This window comes from Salvelinus namaycush, chromosome 2 (genome assembly GCF_016432855.1).
Source record: "Salvelinus namaycush isolate Seneca chromosome 2, SaNama_1.0, whole genome shotgun sequence".
Lineage (NCBI taxonomy): Eukaryota > Metazoa > Chordata > Actinopteri > Salmoniformes > Salmonidae > Salvelinus > Salvelinus namaycush.
The window spans coordinates 26,156,966-26,175,930 of NC_052308.1; the positions used below are offsets into that span (position 1 = coordinate 26,156,966).

At 41.4% G+C, this 18,965-nt stretch overlaps 2 protein-coding genes across 3 annotated transcripts in view; one reads left to right on the top strand and one right to left on the bottom strand.

Annotated features, from left to right (window-relative positions):
* Positions 1–18,965, bottom strand: part of shank3a (SH3 and multiple ankyrin repeat domains 3a) — a 684,304-nt gene that overhangs the window by 552,245 nt on the left and 113,094 nt on the right. The window lies entirely within an intron of this gene.
* LOC120060604 (ERBB receptor feedback inhibitor 1-like) lies at positions 1,694–11,383 on the top strand. Of its 2 annotated transcripts, XM_039009982.1 has the most exons (4): positions 1,694–1,914; positions 6,699–6,898; positions 7,514–7,596; positions 8,214–11,383. In XM_039009982.1, exons 2-4 carry the CDS (start codon positions 6,747–6,749, stop codon positions 9,431–9,433), a joined length of 1,455 nt encoding a protein of 484 aa, XP_038865910.1. In that variant the 5' UTR covers positions 1,694–1,914; positions 6,699–6,746; the 3' UTR covers positions 9,434–11,383. The 2 variants fall into 2 exon arrangements, with proteins under 2 accessions (XP_038865910.1, XP_038865918.1); XM_039009990.1 differs by lacking the exon at positions 1,694–1,914 and having other exon boundaries at positions 6,796–6,910.

An 18,965-nucleotide genomic window follows, 5' to 3' on the forward strand; every position in this document is an offset into this window, starting at 1 on the left:
GTCAAACATAAAGAACTGATACTACTGTATATACTTGTTGGGGTGGGATTGGCATAGGGTGTGGGGGGTCCGTGGATGGCTTTTGACCACTTCTTCGGATTCCTCATGTCTTACTCATTGTTAGGAAAAAGTTTGGCCCAAATCGGATGTTGGGTACTATAATTATTTAATAGTATATGAATCCTATACACTTGGGTGCAATCAAGTAGCTTAATTTCTCAGAGATCAAAATAAATTTCAACAAACTAATGTTTCCGGAATGCTTATCTGTTTCCAACTACAAGAACACTTTCAGAACAATCTGAAATGGTGGGTGTAATGGTTTGCTGAAATCGACATGGAACGACCCTGTGCCTACCTCCTTATCTCCACTGAAGACATCCGTATTACCTAAACCTACTCCTCCTCTCTACTTCTCTCTGTCTCCCCTCAGCTTTGTGTGTGAGCGTTTATATTCATTTTGTCTTTGTTCCACTGAGTCTAGCTGGAAACGATAAAGCACAGCTACAAACAGAGTGTTGATAAAGTCTATGGTACATCCAGAATAAGACTGACAGATGTATGTGTGTGTTGTATTCTCTGTGCTATGCAGTTGTGTTCAGACAGGTTAAGATTCAGTCTGGGTCCTCAAACAACCTCTGTCTGCCCAGGGACTGCCAGGGATCAGCCAGTGTGGCGTCACACAAAGCCATGAGCACAGAACAGCTCATTTAATCCCTACCTGAGTTGCTAACAAAAATTATCCTTATCTTCATGCTGTAATGCAAAATGCAATTTAGCCAACTTACCATACAATATGTATTCCCCTCTCTCCAGTCCAACTAATACAAAAGTGTAAGACTACGGTCTCCAAAGGCCACAATTTGTGCTGTATTTATTTGTTATTGATAAGCACTCTAAACACTTACTCCCAGCATAATCTGTAAAACCTAAAATACTGCAACATACAATAAAATGTACAACACTCAAGGACTGTAGATAAAACTGACTTTTGTTATGTCAGATGATAGTGTAGCCCAGGGATTTTCAACTCTTATGCTATGAGGTCCGGAGCCTGCTGGTTTTCTGTTCTACCTGATAATTAATTACACACACCTGGTGTTCCATGTCTAATTCAGTCCCTGATTAGAGGGGAACAATGAAAAAATGCATTGGAACTGACTTTGAGGTTCAGAGTTCAGTTTGAAGGCCACTGTAGCCTACTGTACAGTAAAGGGGTGGCAGGTAGCCTAGTGGTTAGAGTGTTAGACTAGTAACCGAAAGGTTGCAAGATCAAATCCCTGAGCTGACAAGGTGAAAATCTGCCCCTGAGCAAGGTAGTCAACCCACTCTTCCTAGGCCGTCATTGAAAAGAAGAATTTGTTCTTAACTGCCTTGTATAGTTAAATAAATAAAAAATAATAAAGCAATCACACAATTTTAATCAATGTGTACCAACTATTAATTACACAAAATATCTGTAAATGTATAATTCTTAGTGAAGCCTGCAAAACACATATAGCCGCATAAATTATTTTAGGTATGCATATACATTATTCATGTAAAGTGAAACATAATATCTTCATCAATAGTCGACTGTGCAGGTGTTGTGTGTGCAGGCCGCTAAATGGAAAGCTGTGTCTTTAAGAGTTGGGTGAAAGGCGGAGCCAGAGTATATTCTTGTAGCGTGGTGGAGCTTAAAAGAACATCACTCACAACAATAGTATTTATTGAGTAGTGTCTCAGAACAGAAAGAATAGTTACTGTACCAAATGCGTTGTACTTTATTTCTGCTCAGTACAATAGCAGACTGAAGCTTGTAAGTTGGGCTATACTAACGTCTACTGCAAAACAACACGGGAAGTAGAACTGTCGCCAGAAGAGGATTCTTAACGTTTCTAAGTAACAGCTGAGGGAAAACTGCGAGGTTGTAAGGTGAGCTCTAAAAACATCTTGATTTGCAGTGACGTGTGTGTGTGTGTGTGTGTGTGTGTGTGTGTGTGTGTGTGTGTGTGTGTGTGTGATGACGGCAGCAGGGTTTGATGCAATCTCTTCTCAGCCGGTACATTGTATCCCGCCGTTATAATATCTTTATTATACTGCTATGCCTTTTCATACTAAACACTACTATACAATATGTTAATCTATTCAAGGTTGGAACAACTTGTTCTCCCTGTATAGCTAAAATTAGGCCTGCGCTTTTAATTCCAGTATGTGACAGCGATTTGGTTCTTTAGAGACCAAATCAGTCACATACTGGAATTACGTGTATGACCCATGTCATGTAAATACAATACCGATATATATAACTGTACTGATTTGGGGTGAAAAGTTGATAGTTGCATATCGGTATATATATATCGCAAAAATAATATCGCAATATTATTTTTAACTATATTACTGTTGTTTTTGCGCTAGTCAGCTGTACCTGCACCAAAACTGCAGTATTGTTTTTTGCTTTAGCTTGCTCTCCATCTTTTAAAATCTTGAGCCAATATGTTTTCAGCACTTTTATTTCCGTGACGGATCAAAACTCGTTTTCTCATGGCTCTTTCTTGTCCATGTGCAGCAGACATATAGTGAGCAATATGTTTGGAACAGCGAATCGCAATAAAATCACAGTATGGAATAGCATTCATACAGAATCGCGAAACCTATAGAATCGCTATACCTATCGTATCGGCAGCTAAGTATCATGATAATATTGTATCGTGAGGTCCCTGGCAATCCCCCGGCTTACTGACGATGTCAAGAATCAAGAAGTGATGGATCCTTATTTCATCAGTTACTTGAGATTGGAAAAAACGTATATTATGGAGTGAGCCACCTACTTTTAAACTCGAACAATCAATCCTGTAAAGCAAGGGGGTGTGTGCACTGTTTGCTTGCAGCACAGGTAGAGCGGGTATGGTTGCTCGGGAAACCGCTGCATTGATGTCGTAAGTGGGGTGTGAACCTCTTCTTTCTATGTTTTTCTGTGCCTAATGTCGCTGTGTATAGTAAGGTTATGTCCCGAAATGTTACCATATAGGGCTCTGGCCGAAAGTAGTGCACTGTAGGGGAAATGTGTGATTTATCAGATGTGCACAAAGTTCTCATGTTAGTGTGTAGCATATATGGTGTGTAAAACCATACCTCTTGGCCTGGAGTGACTGTGCTGTGTATTACTCTTTTGATAGTACGCTATGTATGTCAAATAGAGATGGTCATCATCATCACAAGTGTGTGTACCACACCTCTTGTCTTCCCACACAACAAAAAATCCTCTGCTCTTTGAAATAATTTGCCTGCAATGTTCCCATTCATTATTTCTCCATGACTACCACATGTGTTTAATCCTGGTGTTGCCTCTAAATACACTAGTAAACTGATCAAACGCACATCCTTAAGTGGGGTGCAGGGCCGAAAAAGGTTGGTATAAAATAAATGGAGCCCTCACACTCGTAAGCGCCACCACGTACCTTTATTCAAACAAACAACGTTGAAGTGATCTGACGAAGTTTCTTGCAGGATCTAAACATGTATTTTTTGTGAATAAAGGTACATGGTGAAGCTTCTGAGTGTGTGGGCTCTATTTCTTTTAAGCCTCTAAATAAACAAAATGTAAACTATGGTTAACCAGTGCCAGGATGAACTGTTTTTGCACCTGTTGCCAGAGGAAGTGCGAGCCTCTCAGAGTTCATTATCAAGGATCAAGTTGCGTACTATCCCCTCCGAACTGAATCCAGGGCCCTGGGCAAGGGATGGGAGAGATGCCATGTTGGGCAATTTGGCCTGAGCTGATGTCCTGGGCTGTTGTTCCAGAGCTTTGTTTCTGAATGACCAGCTGTCTGGGAAGCACATTAATCTGTCCATTCTCTAGAACTGCTGAGTTCTTAAAAGACCATGGATATGTTCTTACTTCTTGATGATGGATGGTTGACGATAGATATTGTTCTGGCCATGAATTTATTGTACATACAAACCACAACACACATTGACTGAACTATTCCTCCATATGATCAGCTGTAAATGGCAAGACTTCTGTGAAGTTATGGTCTCCATCAGTTGAGCAGAGATGACCCTTAGTCCCCCAGATTAGGTCTAGCCACTCTACCCAAAGGAAGTCAGCGGCTGTTGTGTGATGCACTCATTCCCCTCTTTCTGGCCACAGGTTCCTAATTAAAGGTCATGTCACCAGAATAAGTTTATGGTCTGTATGTAGGGCAGCCCAGCCCCCAAAGTGACTCCTCTTAGCAACACTCTATGCAGGTTTTATTGTCTTCTCAGGAATTCAGCATTCTGTGTTGATCTTGCCAACCCCCATTGTCACACCTCTGAGAAGCAGAGGTTCTGTTGTGATTACATCATGTAGGTCTGATATCTGGAGGTTAAATTTACAGTAATACTATTGGTCAACAGCTCAGATTTTTAATCCAAACAACTCAGATGCTTATAAAATGGTATTCGATTAATTGTTCTTCCTCTTATGTTCCTGACTTTCTGTGGTGAGATACCTACACTCTTTATCTCTCCCTCTCATGAGCTATGGGCCATGGCACACACCATGGTTTCTTTGTCTCTCTCTCTAACCATGCTTAGAATAAGTAAGGGATAAACGCCAATGTTCTGTACATTACCTTGGAAATAATGTACAATGCAGCAGAGTTCATTTTTCTAAGGCAATGTACAGAACGGAGGTGTTTATCCCGCTTATACCACAGTTGCCAAAGAAAGCACTCATTTACCAGTAGGCATACCTTTGTTTCGTTGATATTTCCATAGGCAAATTCATACTTATCTTTTGGTTGCTAGAGACGCAACCCAGTCGTTCGTTCGATTAGTTTGATTTGATATTGATGGATGCGACCCAGTTGTTCTTATTCCTTGCTTGCTGCTAGCTAACCAACTAGTTACGACTATACAGTCACAACCTCTGCAGCCAGAATAACTGCAAAGTTTATTCCGTTGCGTTTGTTTAAGATGTTTATCCCGCTTATCCCACAGTTGCCAAAGAAAACAATACTATAATCACATTTACCGGTAGAAATAAAACATTTTAATTTATATAAGCAAATTCATACTTTCATCTTTTGGTTGCCAGTCGTTTGTTCTTTATGCTCCGTTGACATGCTCGCTGGCAATGTTCTTATTCTTTGCTTGCTAGCTACGGCTAACACAGTCATGAACTCTGCAGCCAGAAGCTAGCTAAATAGTTTGTTGCTAGAAAACCTACCAATATAATAAGCAAATGAAAAAATATAAGTTGCTGGTCAAACTAGAAACGTGGGAGTATTTTACAGCATAGTGCCACTTGCGTCATGACTGCAACAGTAGGGACCAGAGAAATTCATGTTCACCAAGTTAGGTCATCAGATGCTCCAAAAATGTCTATGCACAAATCAATGCTAGCTAGCTACATGTTTTTCCTCGTTAGACCTGCGTTTCAAATGTATCCAATTTCCGTTTGTGTGGTTGTTGGTTTAGCTTTCTGTAACTTTGTAGCAAGTACAGTCTGCATGTGTTGGCGCTTATTGCGTCATGATTGCAAGGTGTCCCGACATTTTTTCCAACTGTGCCGTTAACTGGTTTTAATGTCCATTCTAGAATGCCCTTCTAACAGTCAGAAACGAGTATTCAACAATGCTGTGGTATAATGCGTTGTAACGTTTGTTAATGCTTTAACTTAAGCTTTATGACTTTTGTGAATACATTCATTTTACAAAATAAATAACTTGTATTTAGAATTCCATTCTCAGATATTTCTTCATTGCCTATTACTGTAACTATTGCATATTGCTAATTATCTTAATGGAGTCAGATAAACATTTTAATAGGCTAATTGCTTAATCTTATTCCAATCACATGTGAGGTATATACAATGTATAATATCATACTTATCAAATATTACTGCCCACTACACAGACATAAAACATCAATGTGTCGTGAAGGAATGACAGTTACTGGCCATTACTCATCTGACCTGGGATGAATGTTCTCCTGAAGACTGAATACATTGGAACATTTAGTTAATAATGTGCTGGTGTTCTTTTTTTTACACTTTGTTCTGCATATATGACTTGATTTCCTCCCTCTGAACCTTGCTTGCATTTAGTCAGCCCTGACACACATTTGACATGACTCGAACATCCAGGTCATCTGACATTGGGAGTGCTTGCAACACCAGGCATATCTCTGGTTACAGGAACAGTCTGATTTAAAAGAGATCTCTTGCAGTCAGAGCTACCTGTCTGCTGGGACTCAATCAACACTCTGCTGTTGTAAAAAGACACTGTCATTGGTTTGGTTAAAAATTCAGCCATGATGTTGGGGGGCCCCCAGATAGCATATTATGGCAAAATGTGTAGAATTAAAGGAAATTAGTTTTAAAACTGAAAAATTCTCTCTCAGACTCATGGCAAAATGTGTACAATAGCAGAACATTTGCTTTAAAATGTCAAATCGGCCTCATGAAATAGTGTGAACAATAACATGAGATGAGTTATAAAACGGCACATGTTTTGCTTTTAAACTGGATTTCCTTTTTTCTGATACTTGGAGAAAGCTTTTAACTGGAGATGTTCTGATATTGACTAACTACAACAGCAGAGGATTGTCTCATGTTGGTGGAAATGTGTCAATGAACATAAAGAGGATATCTAATTGTGCTTTTATTACCGGTTCCTGCCTTGGACCCCCTTCACTTTCACTCATGTTCCTGCCTCTTGTCTGTGTTACAGGTCCAGCAGTAGCAGCCAGCTGGGCGAGCCGAGTGTTTCCTGGCTTTGATGCGACCCAATTGTGTCTGGAGCATGTGCACAGCGGGCCTGACTGCCCAGGAGATCTGTTTACCTGCAGACAGCCCCTTCCTGCGGGCCAGTCACTGTCTCAGCATGGCTGAAGCCAAGCCCTCATGGAGCCACCGCCATGAGCTGGACAAGTAAGTCCCCACGTGAGTCCTTAGTTACAAGAAGAACATGTTTTATTAGTTCATAGATGCCTTAAAGAAGTCAATAGAACTCAACCAAAACATTGGAATTTCCATGGAAAAGGGCTGTTGGGAAAGATCCCAAATCTACATTTAGGCTATTGTTTGTAACAGAGTATAATGCTTGTATGCATGTTAACCCCAACACATGTTCATGTCATCTTCACCAATCAACTGCATTACCCTTAGAAACGATTTTGACTACCACCACCGATTTCTGTATGCTAACCAGCTTTACAAACGGGAGTTAACATTTAGCAGTCACTTCTTCTAAACCTGAAAAGGGACAACTTCTAAATGTTATGCAGCGAAACAGGCAAATATATCAAAATCGGACTTAAGTAACCACATTGTGGGCCTGTTACAATACGAATATCCACTTTGTTAGATCAGGTTTGTTGAATGTGCGCCAATCTGGTCCATAACGCGGTCTCTGCGTTCCATTAACCCCTTAAACGCATCTATATTTTACTAAGAGTATTCCTGCAGGGATGGTTGGAATTGCTATAACTACATGTACAGTATCTGGGACAATTACTCAACTATGTGCATCATACCTTTTTACAGCTTGTACTTCAGTATGGATCCAGCACCAACAGAATACAACTTTCGATTTCAGCAGCAGGTGCCACCATCGCTCAATTCTGAGAGTAAGTACAGGACCCAGCCACTGTAGATTCTATTTCTATGTTACCAACCACCACTTACACCCACAATCCTTCCTTTTGCCCTCTGCCTTATACACAGCCTTACAAGGAGGGATTTAATACCATGTCTCTGAGCCAACTGATGGAGGTTTTCTTGTTTCTATAAGAATAGAGAGCCAGAATGCAGGCTTCCCAGGATCTGCTTGAAGTATATCCTGGGGAATGTTTAACCAACCAACCAATCATACTGTATATTATGTACATACTACTTATGCTAGTTATTACTCTTTTCTTCTACTTTTTATTACTACTTGTTCTTTTTTTACTTTTGTATTTGGCATTTGATTCTTGACTGTTATTGTACTGCATTGTTGAGGAGCGTCAGCAAGTAAGTATTTCACTGTACCGTGTGCATGTGACCAAAACTAGGTGCTTTCAAGTAATTACCGTAATGTGTGTCTCTCTGACCTCCACACTTCCAGGAACCGTTTAACCTAGGGACCATGCTAGGAGCCTGGCTAAAGTTAATTAGTGGTGCACTATGGTTGTAACTTTCTTTGGTAGTTACCAAATGCTGATATTTTGATTGAATTGGTTTTCTAACCACCTTCTCCCTGCAGGACAGAAACATAGCCCTGGTGCACAGTGGTTACCCCCAAAGAAGTCCCGTCCCACTCATCTGTCCCTGTCATCCAGCATTGAGCCCTCCACCCCTAGCCCTGCTGAGGATGACCAGGTGGTCCCGTCCTTCCAGAGGTTGTCTGTGTACGAACACTGCAGTCCCCCCCACACACCTAGCCGGGGTGCCAAACCCCTGCCTCCTCTCCCTGGGCGGGCAGACCTTTCCCCTGACCAGGCCATGGACAATGAGGTGGAGTTCTTCACCAGTTCAGATGACCAACGCTGCTTGGTGCCTGAGCAGTGTCACCCCAAACCCTCTGCCTTTCGCTATGGAGCCCCAAGCCGCAGGAGCTTCAGGGGCTGTGGGCAGATTAACTATGCCTACTATGAGGGACCTGCGGGGCAGCAAAGACAACAGGAACAGAAGGAGCAGCAGCGGGTACAGGAGCAGCAGCGGGTACAGGAGCAGCAGCGGGTACAGGAGCAACAGCGGGTACAGGAACAACAGCGGGTACAGGAACAACAGCGGCAACAGCACGAGCAGCAGGAACAGCAACAGAGGTTGGAGCAGGAGGTGCGGGAGCAAGCAGAGCAGCAGCCAGTGTGTCCCAGACAGCAGGACCGAGCCCAGAGGAAGCTGCGGCGCTCTCACTCCGGCCCTGCTGGCTCCTTCAACAAGCCCACGTCGCTGCGCCTGCCCTGTCACCACCGCCACACTCAGGGCATGGACAAACCAATGGTGCCCCCCCGCGTGCCCATCCCCCCACGGCCCATCAAGACTGCAGACTACCGCCGCTGGTCAGCCGAGGTGTCGTCTGGGGCATATAGTGACGAGGACAAGCCCCCCAAGGTGCCCCCCAGGGACCCTTTGTTGTCTCAAGGCAGCTCCCGTACCCCCAGCCCCAAGAGCCTCCCCTCGTACCTTAACGGTGTTATGCCCCCCACACAGAGCTTTGCCCCAGACCCTAAGTACGTGAGCTGGGGTTTACAGAGGCAGAACAGTGAGGGGTCTCCCTGCATCCTGCCTGTCATGGAGAACGGCAGGAAGGCCAGCACCACACACTACTTCCTGCTCCCACAGCGGCCGGCCAACCTGGACAAACTTTACCCGGAGAAGATACTCCAGGATGTGGACTGCCCGGCAGGTCGCAGTAGAGGGGCTTCAGACCCAGAATGGGATTGTCAGACCAAGAGGAAAGTACAGGTGGATATAGTTTGACCCGGAGGAGACAAATTGGGAAGGACTCCAGTGGACACGCGCAATCAACCACTGGGGACACAGTGCCTCAGGACGCTGAGGCCTTCAAACACTTACTGCTGCTTTAACACTGACGACTTTGGTAGTTTTTACCTCGCTATTCTAAAAACAGGGTATTTGATATACCATTTACAGTTACTGGGACTTTAGGAACTGCAACTACAACAAAGATGCATGATCTAAATGTTGTCTCTAACTATTGAGTGTGTGGGTAATATGTAACCATTTTTAGAGTTTTCTTTTTATATGATTTAATATTTTAGTACATTGAGTATATGTAAATGTTTTTCTGATACAGTGGTGCAGTTAGCGTATAAGCTGCCTCAAGTTCTCAGTTGTGTGTGTGTCACATGTATAGGAAGTTTTGTGAGGTGTATGTTGTTTTTGATATTGCTTTTGTGTCTCAGAACTTGGGGACAAAGGGTCAGTAAAGCAATCATTATCTCGTATTGCATATATGAAGTCTAAAGAAGAGGCCAATGTATTGAAACCCTTTATGAAGGATTCTCCACCCACATCCCCACTCTAACTCCTATTATGTATAAGCATGAATATAGGAATGCACATATGTTTCCTGCCTTGTTGATATTTCAGTCTTACTCAGGCCACTATGTTTATGAATGGAAGTGTATTTCTGTGTTTCCCTCACTGGACATACACTCTGTACCAGTGGAATAATGGTATGCCTATCTCCAGTGGAATGTCTAGTGCAGTTTGTACTTTGTGCGCGTGGTGCAACTGTGTTCGTGTTTTCCCTGCTGATTTTGTGACTTTTCTACCATATCGTAGAAAACTAGGTTAACAATATTTGTTACTGTTCTCTGCCTGTTTTCAGCACTGCTGCCAAATACACGGTTGTAAAGAGAGTCCTCCCTAACCCTTATGCTACTGGCAGTGTCCAGGTCATTTTGTGTTGCACAAAAATGTGCCTGTTGAACAAATGTGAATGTATGATTTTCTTACTGTTTGGGCAGCTCAGTAGCTGGTCAAGCTGTGAGTCATTGTCTGTCACTAATTGTCTTCAATACTACCTCCCAATGACAATACAAATCAATATATACCCAAAAACCTTGTGGAACGTAATCCTAAAATAATTTGAAATGAAACCTCTAAATTGAAACTGAAACATTGCCAAATATTTCTCAAACGCCCTTAGTGAAAATATGAAGTGTATTAAAGTCCAAACCACTACTTCACTAACCATAGTCCATTTACCATAGTCCATTTACCATATTACAGAATGACCGGACCTTTCCTTTGACAATATTTCGACTACACCAAGTGATCGTGGATCCCAGAGACGTTGGGCTCACCTGATAACATAGACATATTACGCTTGACTGTGTGGGGCTTACCTACCTGAAACAGACTTTCCTGTTCTGCTAATGCATTCCTGCCTGACATGATTACAGTGGGTGTGGTCCAGAGACTTTGGCTGCTGGCGGCCAGGAAATGATATGGATTTTATTGTAATAGATTATTCAAGAACCATAATGATGACATAGTGAATTTAGCAAGTGCATCGAAGTAACCCTGGATATAAAACATGGTGGTTGAATTGGATAGCAGATTAGCTCTACAGTCAAATGGTCACTTAAGTACATTTTCCCTCAAAGGGAAAACAAACCTAGTAGAGGCCATGTCGTTTTATATTTAATGTATAATACATTGTTTACATTGTACACTGATATGTTATTTAATCTTAACCTATTCCCATGTCTTATCGGAAACCATGAAATCAAATGAAGACTAGTTAATTGAAAATAATTGACATCTGCTGTGGTGAAACAAATGCACTGGGAGTAAAGAACATGATGCTGTGTTTATTTAATATAAATACACTAGTCATTATGAATATTTGATCAATGTATCAGTCTTTTAAAGGAACAAATAAAATGACTTATTTATGAATCGGCCTTTGTTCTGTACTCTGTTGAATGGTGTGAGATGAACTCTGATTCAGCTGTTTGGCCTGTTTTATCACCCCCACCCACACCCTCGTGCAGTGCCTCATTACAGTTGGCTGCAGTCCAAACACACAGCAGAGCGACTGATTCAGACAGGTATACATTACCTTCCCCTTCCTGGTTGGAAGTATGACTCTCCCCCCGGCTACCTGTTGAGCAACTCAGAGGCCAGGTAACCTGGTTCCTCAGGTCTTCAGTGCTTCATGTTGCCTTGTTTCACTGAGTCCATAGCTTGAATGATGACTGGAAAAGTTATCTTATTTGAAAAGATTTGTCAGTGCAGTTACTCATTTTTATAGTACAGGACAGCTATGCACACAGAGCAGGACTGAAATCATTAGCCAAATCCAATATAGGGTGCGGTCACCTGCTCAACATTATTCTTATACAGTACATTCGTTATTGTCTCTGGAAAGGGTAGCTCATAAATTACCATTCCTTTTTGCTGTAAGCATTTAGTATTATGGTCAATTGACGGTGATGGTGCTGTGTCCTCTGAGAGGAACAAAAGGCAGCAGTGTGATCTAGGCCACCTGCCAGCTCTTTCACCTGGCTCTCGCTCAGGTGAGCTGCTAGGCAACAGCATGGACGGTGGCCATGGCAACAGATGGTGACAAGGGCTATCTATTTAAATGGTGGTCCCAAATGGGGACAGTAAAGCGCAAGTACACAAAATCAAGACGAAGAGCAATAATGAATCTGGTCTGTGTGACGCATTTGTGAATTCATGCAAGAAAAACGTACATTAACCACAAGAAACATCACACAAACACGACAGGAACATGCAGGGGTCAGTGTTCATTTTCTTAACCATGTTCTACCTCAAGGCTGACAAAGTGTGAGATTTACCCAATGGAACAATCTCCCACGTTTTATGGCTGCAAATATTGCAGTGTGGTTGCAATGTCTGAATGTCCTCTAATAAGTCTACAGCAAGATTATAAATGTCTGGTTATAGTCTGTGGTGGAGACAACATTATGGCTGTTTTCTATCCATGTGGTGGAGACAACATTATGGCTGTTTTCTATCCATGTGGTGGAGACAACATTATGGCTGTTTTCTATCCATGTGGTGGAGACAACATTATGGCTGTTTTCTATCCATGTGGGGGAGACAACATTATGGCTGTTTTCTATCCATGTGGTGGAGACAACATTATGGCTGTTTTCTATCCATGTGGTGGAGACAACATTATGGCTGTTTTCTATCCATGTGGTGGAGACAACATTATGGCTGTTTTCTATCCATGTGGTGGAGACAACATTATGGCTGTTTTCTATCCATGTGGTGGAGACAACATTATGGCTGTTTTCTATCCATGTGGGGGAGACAACATTATGGCTGTTTTCTATCCATGTGGGGGAGACAACATTATGGCTGTTTTCTATCCATGTGGTGGAGACAACATTATGGCTGTTTTCTATCCATGTGGGGGAGACAACATTATGGCTGTTTTCTATCCATGTGGGGGAGACAACATTATGGCTGTTTTCTATCCATGTGGGGGAGACAACATTATGGCTGTTTTCTATCCATGTGGTGGAGACAACATTATGGCTGTTTTCTATCCATGTGGGGGAGACAACATTATGGCTGTTTTCTATCCATGTGGGGGAGACAACATTATGGCTGTTTTCTATCCATGTGGGGGAGACAACATTATGGCTGTTTTCTATCCATGTGGTGGAGACAACATTATGGCTGTTTTCTATCCATGTGGGGGAGAGGGAGGGGTCAAATAAAACATTGATTTAAAAAGGGTCCATCGAATGTTGTAGTGTTTTAGATACAAAAACTGTCATGTTTGAATCATAGACTATCATCTATGTCTATACAAAACTGAAACAACATGATCAAAGGAATAAACAGGATTCAAAAGATAAAAAGGCAGAGTGAAATACCAGCTTGAATAATGCTTCAGATTGGATACAGTATAAGAGCCCAGAGAATGCATCACATTGGCAGTACTGGCACAGACGGCACAAAATGCTACCTGTCCCTCTACTTCCAATACTCTGTAGGCTATCAGCAGTAATACCTAGAGGGAATTAAAGGGAAAGGGGATACCTGTCAGTTGTACAACTGAATGCATCTCTGAATCAGAGAGGTGCGGGTGGCTGCTATAATTAACATCCACATCTTCAGCACCCAGGGAACAGTGGGTTAACTGCCTTGCTCAGAGGCAGAACAACATATTTTTACCTTGTCGGCTCAGGGATTGAATCCAGCAACCTTTCAGTTACTGAACCCAACGCTCTAACCACTAAGCTACCTGCTGGTTACTGGCCCAACGCTCTAACCACTAGGCTACCTGCTGGTTACTGGCCCAACGCTCTAACCACCAGGCTACCTGCTGGTTACTGGCCCAACGCTCTAATCACCAGGCTACCTGCTGGTTACTGGCCCAACGCTCTAACCACCAGGCTACCTGCTGGTTACTGGCCCAACGCTCTAACCACTAGGCTACCTGCTGGTTACTGGCCCAACGCTCTAACCACCAGGCTACCTGCTGGTTACTGGCCCAACGCTCTAACCACCAGGCTACCTGCTGGTTACTGGCCCAATGCTCTAACCACTAGGCTACCTGCTGGTTACTGGCCCAACACGCTAACCACCAGGCTACCTGCTGGTTACTGGCCGAACACTCTAACCACCAGGCTACAAGCAACAGCTCTTCAAACATTGGAAATAACGCTAAATGTCATGCAACTGAACATTGCATGATGTGAACTGAACCTGTTGCATGATATTATTGTCAACACGTTCAAAGAGAAAACTGTTTTTATTTGTGTTCTTTGTTATACTGTTATTTTATTCGTGATGCTCTTCCCTAACTTTCTGAAAGCACATGCAGTTGTTGTTGGAAAAAAGGATGTGTGCTCCCCCTAGCGCACATAGGTTGTAATTGCCACATGATATTAGATAAATATGAAAATATTACATTCCATTTAAAGATGTGAAGAATGGAAGAAAAGGACGCATATGATTCGTCTCACCGTTTATTTAAATATTTGTCAAATTAAAATGTATATGTGAACCCAAAGCCCAGAAGTTACATATTACACTTAGTCAACAGATGTAACATACACATCTAACAATCATACCGGGTAGTCTTTAATGCCAGGAAATTGTTCATCTAGATCTCATTTTATTTATCAAGTCCTCGAATGACAGTAGTGTGTAGCCTTATGCTTTAACATTCCAGTAAAATAGCTGCAGTACAAAAATAATTTGATTCACAATGATTATGCATATTATAAAGCATAATTATTTGTGGTAACTGAGCAAACATTTTAGGCAGCATGAATACTTTATTCTGTGTTATTTTGAAGAGAATCTATTATTGTTGGCCATTGGGTCTTCACCTGAGAAAAGATCTTGGACAGTCATATCACTTCAAATGTTAACATTAGTATTCATTAAAATAGAGAATCATAAACAGCTGGTGCTCTAGACTGTGAAAGTAATTACATGTAAATATTTGTCATTATAGCATATAGAGAGGTGTGATGTTGAAGTGTAGATACTATATTTAATATTTATTGCCACTCATTACTAGATGTAATTTTTCATTCACAGCAAAGATTGTAAGATTTTGACAAATATGAAAGACATGAAACAACAGAAATTACAGTATAACGTCTGTAATTGTACTCACATTTTATGTTGTGTCAACATTGTCAAGATGCAGGCTGAATACTCCTGCAGCCTTCGTCAACTAAATCAGTGTTTGTGTAGACTGGTGAACTGCCATGGTATGGACCGAGGTCTACAATCAAAATGAAAACAAATGAGTGTTGGGAATATATTATAGAGAGTATAATATTCTGGTTGTCAGTCATTGGGACATAGAGGCAGAGATGAGCATACCTCTTTGTGTGAAGTCAAAAAAGTCCTCATTGAGAGACATCAGTCTTCTGGCAGGTGGCTTGTCAATGTTCCTGAGTTATGAAAACAATTTTTTTTTAACCATACAATTATATTCCTTACACAGATTGCATCTAATTTACTTCAAATCAAGCAATCATTTGCATGGCATACAAGAATCTGCCTGTATTATGTTATGATACCCACCAACGTCCCCCACGGTTCCTTCGCAGGACCACGATAACCACGATGAGAGCAAGTATGAGGAGGATGCCTGCCCCCAGTGCACCAAAGAGTGCAGCATAGAAACCTCTTCCCCTGCGGAAGCGCTCACACTGGGGTCCATGATACTGCTCCAGGGAAGACTCATAGCACCTTTGTCAAACAGTGAGGGGGTAATGATGCATACTGCTTCAGCATTTATGGTTCAACATTTAATTTGGTTACATTTAATTAACTGAAATTACTTTGTAACATTGTGTAACACAACTTAGCATGTACCAAAATCCAAGCACTACATACGGTACATGCAGTGCCTTGGGAAATTATTTAGACCCCTTGACTTTTTCCAATTCTATGTTACAGCCTTATTCTAAAATGAATACAAACAAAAAGTCCTCAGCAATCTACATAAAATACCCAGTAATGACAAAGCGAAAACAGGCTTTTCAAAATTTTTACAAATTTACTATAAATAAAAAACAGAAATACCTTATTTACATAAGTTTTCAGAACCTTTGCTATGAGTCTCGAAATTGAACTCAGGTGCATCCTGTTTCCATTGATCATCCTTGAGATGTTTCTACAACTTGATTGGAGTCCACCTGTGGTAAATTCAATTGATTGGACATCATTTGGAAAGGCACACACCTGTCTATTTAAGGTCCCACAGTTGACAGTGCACGTCAGAGCAAAAACCAAGCCATGAGGTCGAAGGAATTGTCCATAGAGCTCCGAGATAAGATTGTGTCGAGGCACAGATCTGGGGAAAGGTACCAAAACATTTCTGCAGCATTGAAGGTCCCCAAGAACACAGTGGCCTCCATCATTCTTAAATGTAAGAAGTTTAGAACCACCAAGACTCTTCCTAGATCAATCAGGGGAGAAGGCCTTGACCAAGAACCCGATGATCACTCTGACAGAGCTCTAGAGTTACTCTGTGGAGATGGGAGAACCTTCCAGAAGGACAACCATCTCTGCAGCACTCCACCAATCAGGCCTTCAAGGCAGAGTGGCCAGACGGAAGCCACTCCTCAGTAAAAGGCACATGACAGCCCGCTTGGAGTTTGCCAAAAGACACCTAAAGACTCTGACCATGAGATACAAGATTCTCTGGTCTGATGAAACCAAGATTGAACTCCTGGCCTGAATGCCAAGCGTCACGTCTGGAGGAAACCTGGCACCATCCCTACGGTGAAGCATGGTGGTGGCAGCATCATGCTGTGGGGATGTTTTTCAGCGGCAGAGAGACTAGTCAGGATCGAGGCAAAGATGAACAGATCAAAGTACAGAGAGATCCTTGATGAAAACCTGCTACAGAGCGTTCAGGAACTCAAACTGGGGCGAACATTCACCTTCCAACAGGACAACGCAGGAGTGGCTTCGGGACAAGTCTCTGAATGTCCTTTAGTGGCCCAGCCAGAACCTGGACTTGAAACCGATTGAACATTTCTGGAGAGACCTGAAATTAGCTGTCTAGAAACGCTCCCCATCCAACCTGACAGAGCTTGAGAGGATCTGCAGAGAAGAATGCAGGCCACAAGCTTGTAGCATCAGGCTGTCGTTGTAAATAAGAATTTGTTCTTAACTGACTTAATAAAAAAAAAATTAAAGACCCAAGAACACAAGGCTGTAATCGCTGTCAAAGATGCTTCAATAAAGTACTGAGTAAAGGGCCTGAATACTTATGTAAATGTGGTATTTCCCTTTTTTGCAAACATTTTTAAAAAACAGAGTTTTTGCTTTGTCATGAGGTATTGTGTGTCGTTTGATGGGGAAAAAACAATTGAATCCATTTTAGAATAAGGTTGTAACGTAACAAAATGTGGAAAAAGTAAAGGGGTCTCAATACTTTCCGAATGCACTTTATCAGATTGAATAAATTCTGAAAACAAATAGGGTCTTACAGACAAATAGGTCCACTTTGAACATTATTAAAGCATTCTCCGTGTCTATGACAGTAGTCTGGATACTGTTTACAAGGCCCCACACACTTCCAGCTGCCATCAGAGAGCTCTTCTGTGTAGTTGGCAAAACCCAGACGACAGGCCACAAATGGCCTCAAATCTGCAATATCTGATTAGAAAACAATTCCCCATCAAAATTACTCTCATATCTCTACTAAATTCAATAAAAGTTTGATTGTACAAGGTTTTCAAACAAAATGAAACTATTTACAATTTACAAATACAAAAAAACATTAGGCATGATACATGTTTTCAATTGCCAAACATTACTTACTCCTTATTTCTGTCGGTTGGAAGGTGATGTTGGTCAACTGGATTCGCACATTTTCAAATGCTTGACTGATGCCTATTAGGTTATCTGTGTTGTTCAAGATATTCCTAAGTGTGGGTTCCAGTTCATTGTTGAGGAAATCAATTTGGGATGCATTGTTGGGATAGGTGTATTCCGCTATGCTCTCTGCAACAATACTTCCAGGTCTAGAAGAATAGACATAAATCACATTTCAAGAGTTCAATAGTTGATTAATATTATAGGAATTTGATTTGCAGTATTTAAGTGTATTTTATTCATGTTTGTTTAATTAAGCTTCTTAGATGTTTGAGTTTTGAAAATATAATAACCTACTTTAGATGAATGACTTGTACATCTTTAAAATTTTGTGGATCTGCTCTCCTGCAGAGAACACTAAGCTGAAAAACAGAAAGAAAAAATATACATTTGATATATTTCACTTTGATCCTGTCAAAATTGTATATCAGGTAGCCATTTTAGGCCTATGTGTTATTGTAACTACTTCTTTATTCAGTAACAAATGATACCTTATTGCATTAGTATTAAGTTGTTCAAATATATTACTGTACCATTTCACATTTATGATTAATGTTTTTACAAAATCACACAACATAAAAAAACATATTGCATACCTCCTTAATCAAAGTTTTGATTAATATTTGGGACTTGCTGGAGTTCATATTTTCATACTCAGGCTCAAATTCCCTCATAATCCTCAAAGAGACATTTGCCTTTCTGGTTGGTACTGCCTTATCTGCAAAGAAATGCATGACTATGTAAGTACAAACATACAAAGAATCCCGTTTTGTTATTAGTAAATTCAGGGCAGTGAAGAAGGGCTTGATTCAATCCGTATCGCCAAAGTTCAGCGCTAGAGGATGATAAAAATTGAAAGACCATATTCCTTCCCGCTTTTGCAGAGACTGCATTCATGGTAAATGCTTGCCTGACAACTCACACTGAATTTAATTCCGCTGCTCTATCGATCGCTACACATATTCAGTCTGAAACTGCCATCCTAGAAATCGTTGCATTGTCTCTAACAAATCTAACTAGTCAGAGTATCAAAGTTGATAACGTCATCGTAGAAAGTTGATAATGTCATTGTGGATAAGAAACGTCAGTTGGTCGGAGTGATGTGGATGGGTAGCAGGCAAAGTAAATGTCAATCAGAAACTAC